Source organism: Schistocerca piceifrons, chromosome 1 (assembly GCF_021461385.2).
Source record: "Schistocerca piceifrons isolate TAMUIC-IGC-003096 chromosome 1, iqSchPice1.1, whole genome shotgun sequence".
NCBI lineage: Eukaryota > Metazoa > Arthropoda > Insecta > Orthoptera > Acrididae > Schistocerca > Schistocerca piceifrons.
In genome coordinates, this window is record NC_060138.1 from 939,598,337 (window position 1) to 939,605,352 (window position 7,016).

Here is a 7,016-nt window from a genome sequence, read left to right on the forward strand (position 1 = left end):
AAATATCTAGTCTTTCGATGCAACGATTACAAGAAAACATGTGATTGATCCTTAGCAAGTATAGTATAATTACACAGAAATATCTTTAATAAATCGTCACATATTGTTGCTTGAGTGATTTCTTCAGTCAGAAATCTAGGATAACGTTCAATAAATGATTAATAATTATGTACTGTCTAGTAAAACTAGAGTATATTTCTTTTGTGCCAAAATTAAGCGCTGTGGGAGGAGCCTTAAGTAAGAATTTTGCTGAAATAGATAGAGCATACGACAAATTGTAGTTCCTTCTCTAAAGAAAATTCTAGCAAATAAAGATTGAAATGAGAATGAAACTTTTCGCGTTCCATGTTATATAACAAGAACCGGATCGTAAAATAGTTCTTGAAAAGAATATATATATTTATAAGACGACTAATTAAGAAATATTTCTCAGACCAGTGCCTCAACCTATATAAACTTTACTTTAACCCAACACATACTAAAAAAAAAAAAACTCTTTGTATGTAATCATGGTGCCTAATACTCATTACATATACATTCTTTTTTTACTTTGATCTTTGTCTAAATAATTTCTGGCTGCATTGTCAGATCCTATGGATGATGCTGAAATTTCGTTTAAGAAACCATTAAAAGTAGCTAAGCAGGACCACACACTTATGGATCGGTGTATGAGACTATCAAATGAAAAGCTCGAGATTTAGTCTTCGTTCGATGTTCAATTACTCGATTTTTTGAATACAAGTATATAGACACTGTATGACTCCGCTGTTATTGTCGTATTGCCAAGACAAAGTTTATATGAAAAATCTTAGTTGCCAAAGTGAATGAGGAGTTATAGGAAGAATTAATTGGTAATACTACCGTACCGTCGCTCTTCCGCGCTTAAAACAAAGTTTCAGAGCTGCTTTTTCTTTCCTGAATTCCAGTATGTATGGTATGGACACTAACACAATCTTGTTTAAGTGGAAAGTTTTACGACATTTTCTCCCGCATATGTACATGTTTCTAAGGTACACGTTATGATTTAAATTAAAGAATAGGTAGCGGAAAAGTCTTATTCACAAAATTCTCATACTCAATAACTATTACTTTTCATTAGTTTCTTTATGGCGAAAAGAATTTACGTTGAAAGTACTCTTAGTTCAGCTGATTTGGGGTTGCCTGCTATGAAATAACTAATCAGATCTATCGCACAAACAACAATGCTCGCGGCTACTGTAGACCCAGAGGTGTGGAACGATTTACAGCTCATTCGATGCCCTAACTGCGATACTCTGAAATCATATGCAACTGGCTAAACAATTTTATTAAAATGAAAGAAGTGAAATGCTAAAGGTTACGCAGAGCCGGTAACCTCTGCCCAGTTTCCAGACTTCTAAGTTATGAAATATGATACAGATTAAAAAGAGTTTCCGTCAAATGTTACGTCTGCCAATGCTTTAATTTTTTGTTTCTTAAAATATTTTCAATTTTTTTCCATAACACGTCCGTGAGTGAAGTTTAAAAGTCGCAACCTATGTATAAAAACTGAGGGGAACGTTCTTCTCTGTTCAGAAGACAATATGATTGAACATTCTATATCATTGTATGTCTAGTAATTATTATTACCTTGAGTCTTAACCACATGGTTTTGCAACACTCTGCTACTTGTTAAACATAACATATCAAGTTTCCGATTTACTTAAACAGATTTAATTTTAGATTCAGAAAAAAGACGGAAGAAGGTTCACTTGCATAGACAACATCATAGACAACATTTCTGTAAGTTGTGTGTGGCCGTGCTGTAAAGCCACTCCTGTCAAAAAGAGAGATTTCTGGTAGCTGTTGTAGTAAGTATATTGCTGAAATTCCACCCAAACTGGAACGAAAACCGAAATCGCCAGTGTTTCAGTGTTGGTTACAGAATTTCTGATACGGTCACCCCTGGAACTAATCACTAATTTTCTCTACAAATTCTAGCCGCCTAAGCGTTTACAATGTCGTTAGTAAAATTTTCATGAAAAGAAACTTTGTAAGAAAAGGACATGTCAATCAGACTTTATTAGTCAGCAATAAGCCAGAAATTTTATTACAAAATCGTTCTGCGACGACCAAAGAATTGCGATAGTCCACATACATATTACCATTTGCCACGCCGTGCTCTTAACATGCGAAGTACAAGATTGTTGACGATTCCGTACACATCAGTCTGTGCAAACATTATGACTTATCAGATCTTAAATTGAAGATAATATAAAATTATGCAAATATCATGATGTTCAATAGGAAAAGGAATGATACTACCGTACTTCATTATAACGTAAATGGCACCCCGTTCGGTGACAAGTTATACTTTCCGAATTACCACAGTAAGAAGACTGATACTTTAGTCTCTGTGGCAAATAATGCTCAGTATCCCGCGTTTCAGGTATGTTTATTTAGTACGTATAACAACATACCCTTAGGATGTTCGTTTATGATGGTATTGCATTCCCAGCAGGCCCGTGCTGGCAACAATAATCTTCGTCCGAGTAGATTTAGGGTAAGACACTTGTTTATTCTGTTACAGCTGTCGCATAAAAATCTAACGTTTAGTTTGTAAGTTCAAGTGTAATATTTTGGTATGAATAATCTGCAACCAGAAATGATCAATTTACGTTACCGTATATGACTATTTTTGAACTTTTAGTTTACGGCACTCAGTACACATAAATTCATTACAAAATATCTGTGGGTATATTCCTCTCCATTGATAAAATCGGATGTACAGTTTTAGACCGTACTTGGTAGATGCTATTAAAACAGACGAGGCAGGCGAGTTTCATAGTTTCAGGCATTTCATATTAACACATACGCTCATGAGATGTTACAGAGAAGACGCCTGCGATAATAAGTGTGTACGATAGCGGTAATTTAATCTATAACTTTGGCTTCCGCAGGAAACGCACTATCGTTCTAAGTGCAGTCTTGGCACGACAAACAACGTCAGTTGCGCTACGTCGTGCGTTCCCATGCACGGAGAAATATTCAGTCTCGAGGCGATAGAAAAACGGAATGTAATCAATTGATTATTACTTTAACTGATACTGTTTGATACCTGATAACGAGAAATGAAAATGTCGGAAACACTGTCGGCAAGAGAGCGGTTTCTGACCCTCTAACTGTGAACCGTTGACAATTTCTTGTCATGCTGCTATTGTAAATGCACGACAACTCCCGTGCAGGTAAAAAACTGTTTTTTAGCCTATAGAAGTCAGGTCGTTCACTGTATTTACGAGAAAGTGAATAAATGGAAAGCAGTGTTTGACATGCCCGATGTTTTAAGGCGAAATAAAGGAGGACTGTCTGCAGCAGTCTAACAAAATTGCCACTCTTTATGGCTATAACAACTTTTACGGTCGGCTTTAAGTGCTGTTAGCCACCGTCAGACCTGTTTCGATACTATTCTGACCCGCTTCAGCCTGCATAGGTTAGCTGACGTCAAACTACGTGTTACATGAGAATGTGGTGGAGCTAGTTTGCAGATAGCGCCTGACACACGAGAGGCACGAGTAACGCGGAAGCGCAAAAACGTACAGCTAACAGGGGACTGTTGCTGTCAGGTTTGGTGTTTAAACAGAAACAACTTCCTTGCACGGTTCCTCGAGAATAATTTTGTTTTCACTCACTTCCAGTATGCTGGATGGAAACAGGCAGCAACTCACAATAATTCAATGAAATTACAAAACCGTCAAAGTAGTACAGAAATTCATTTTTCTTTAAATTGCGACCAGTTCCGGACTTATGTCCATTATAAAGCCATCCAAATTAGTCTTACCATAAGACAATGTTTGCACGCTGGCACATTGCTTTTGTGAAGGCTAAGTGCAACGTACTATTTAAACACCACAGTCTATCGGTGCGTTGCACCTAGCCACTCATAGAAGCAATGTGCGCATCGTACATACATCATGGTGTTACTGTAGGACTTACGTAGATGGGTTGACAATGGACTTAAGTCCGAAACTGGTCGCTATTTAAATGAAAAAAAAAACTTCGGTGCAACTTTGACAGTTTTGTACTTTTACTGAATTTTGTCTTTCACTTAGCCTGTGGTTCGATTCCCGGCGGTGTCAGGGATTTTCTCTGCCTCGTGATGACTGGGTGTTGCGTGATGTCCTTAGGTTAGTTAGGTTTAAGTAGTTCTAAGTTCTAGGGGACTGATGACCATAGATGTTAAGTCCCTTAGTGCTCAGAGCCATTTTGAACTTAGCCTGTAAGTGGGACACGTAAGCTACGACTGTTTGGCAAGAGGTACAGTCAGGATCTTTGACAGTTCCGCACGAGCAACACTGTGATATATATTGGCTCTTATTTATCCTTGACTGTAGCTGTATGTAAATGGCTGGAGACAGCCGCATAATATTATTAATGCACATGTTTTTGTTAGCTAAATGTGCACAGCAATGAGCATTTCGGACTTCCGCCCACCATTTGGTGTCTTATTTGCGTAAGTTTAACACAGAGCAAATCTCTAGGCAATGCGTCTGCAAACACACACACACACACACACACACACACACACACACACACACACAGCCCATGCGATCGACAGGCGCGTCGCTGCGTTCGGCCACTCACCCTCTAGTCGTCCCGTCTTGCCACGCACTACGGCACTGTAGACAGTGCTCATGTAGTTGTCCCCGGGTCCACTGCCCGGACCGACATCGACTTTGTCCACGACGAGTCCGTCGTCCCGGAGGTGGCTCCGCAGCACACCCTGGAGGAAGGGTTCGTCGACAGCAGGAAGCGGCTGGTCCACCTCCTCCTCTTGCCCTTCCCCGGGCACTTGTTGCTGCGGCAGCTGCTGTTCCGCATCGGCCATGCTACGGACTGGGAAGGCTGTGCTACCCACGTACGCTCGCTCGCTTGCACGCCGACTGCAGAGTCGGCACCTACCTGCCCCCTGTCACCGGTGTCAGCCTTTTATAAACACGAGTTCACCGCCAGCAGTGCAGCCTGCGACTCGGACGTTAGCCGCTAGGAGCGATGCGAGGGACGGCGCTGCCGCTGTGACAGGGAAGGGGAAGTGCGAGGACGCCGCCACGGTTATCTCATCCGCCGTCCTCGTCACAGATGATCGTCCCGATACTGCTGATATCGGCCCGTGCGAGGAGGCCGCCTGCGCCCTCGCGCGGTCAATGACCGCTGGCGGGACTACTGTAGCGAGCGTGCTTGAAGATAAAAGTGCCACTCCACTTGTTATCGTAGATCATTATCGTGCCATTAGAGCATTTGAGTTACAAGCAACGTTACCTGCTGTAAAATCGTCGAGAGTTAACAGAAACCTCAAAAGAATAGCAAAATTTTATTAAAAATTACACGAGGCGTGTTTTTTAAGTAAGTACCGTTTTGAAATTAAAAAAAAAAAAGATGTGCTGAGATATCTCAATAATTTTATTTTTACATGAAAGCCTGTACCTTAATCTACTTTTCTACATAATTTCCGCCAATATTGAGGCACTTGTCATAACGTTGTACCAGTTTTTGAATACCCTCCTCATAGCAGTCTGCCGCCTGACTTTTTAACAGCTGCATCACCACTGTTTTGACTTCGTCGTCGTCTTGAAGACGATGACCGCTCAGGTGTTTCTTAAAGTGCAGGAACAGATGGTAGTCACTGGGCGCAAGATCGGGGCTGTACGGAGGATGATCTGGAGTTTCCCATCGAAAAGATTTGATGAGATCTTTGGTCTGATTCGCCGCATGCGGACGGGCATTGTCTTGCAGCAAAACGATGCCCTTGCTCAACTTCCATGGACTGTTGCTTTGATTCTGGTGCGACGTAGGCCACCAATGTTTCATCGCCCGTAACAATGTGGCTTAAGAAATCATCACCGTCGTTGTGGTACCGGTCAAGGAAAGTCAATAACTGTCTAAACCTTTGGTTTTGTGTACATCCGTCAACATTTTCGGTACCCAACGTGCGCACAATTTTCGGTAATTCAAGTGCTCGGTCACAATGCCATACAAAACACTACGAGAAACATTAGGAAAGTCATCCCGCAAGGAGGAAATCGTAAAGCGTCTGTTTTCTCTCACATTATTGTCCACTTCCTGCACCAAACTTTCATTAACGACCGAAGGACGCCGACCCCGTTGTTCATCATGCACATTTGTGCGGCTATCTTTTAATGCTCTCACCCACTTTCTTGCCATGCCATCACTCATAATGTTTTCTCCGTAAACTGCACAGATCTCACGATGAATATCGATCGCTTTTAGGCCTTTAGCTCTAAGAAATCGTATAACAGCCCGTACTTCACAGTCGGTGGGACTCACGATTACCGGAGGCATCTTAAACACTCAGTACACAACGTAAACAGGGAAGAATCAGACTGTAATGGCGTCAATGAGTCGATTAAGGCACAGGCTTTCATGTAAAAATAACTTTATTGGGATATCTTAGCACGTCTTTTTTAAGTTCAAAATGGCACTTACTTAAAAAAAAAAAAACAAACACGCCTCGTATCTTCCCCCTGAGTTTTATAGAATAGTGAGTTGCCTATTGTATGAGTATTATCTTACTAAACCTGGAAGTGAACGAGGAATCTATCGAATGACACAATTAGCTACCTTGCACTTGTACACGAGGCTCGAGCTTGAAGCTTTCTTCACACTTGTGAAGCTGATTCTTGCGTCTTGCCATGTACGTTCCTCAGATAAGAGACAGAAAAAAATGCCTTTTTGTCAGTTGCTGTAACAGACAAAAAAGCAAATTTTGTGTTATTTTTACTACTATTGCGAACTGTACCAGACCTGAAGATGATCTACATGGCAGATCGAAACCGGTAGTGAAATTGTGTTCAGGCTGTGTTTCCATTTATTAGAAAAGAATGCAAGTAGAAAGCAGCTTCTCCCTCTCACCCATCCACCTACCTACCCACCAACACACATATACATGTGCGCGCGCTCATACATTACTTCGCAACAAAGTACCCAGGCAATAAGCTAGAAACGGGGAGCAGGACGACACACGTTAGTTTCACGGTGAATTA

At 41.2% G+C, this 7,016-nt stretch overlaps 1 protein-coding gene across 1 annotated transcript in view; it reads right to left on the minus strand.

Annotated features, from left to right (window-relative positions):
* The window catches only part of LOC124776701, a 118,377-nt gene extending 113,534 nt beyond the window's left edge, over window positions 1-4,843 (minus strand). The window contains exon 1 of the mRNA XM_047251815.1: window positions 4,600-4,843. Coding sequence (XP_047107771.1) covers window positions 4,600-4,843 — 244 coding nt within the window. The remainder of the gene's footprint in view (window positions 1-4,599) is intronic.
* Window positions 4,844-7,016: the final 2,173 nt, after the last annotated feature.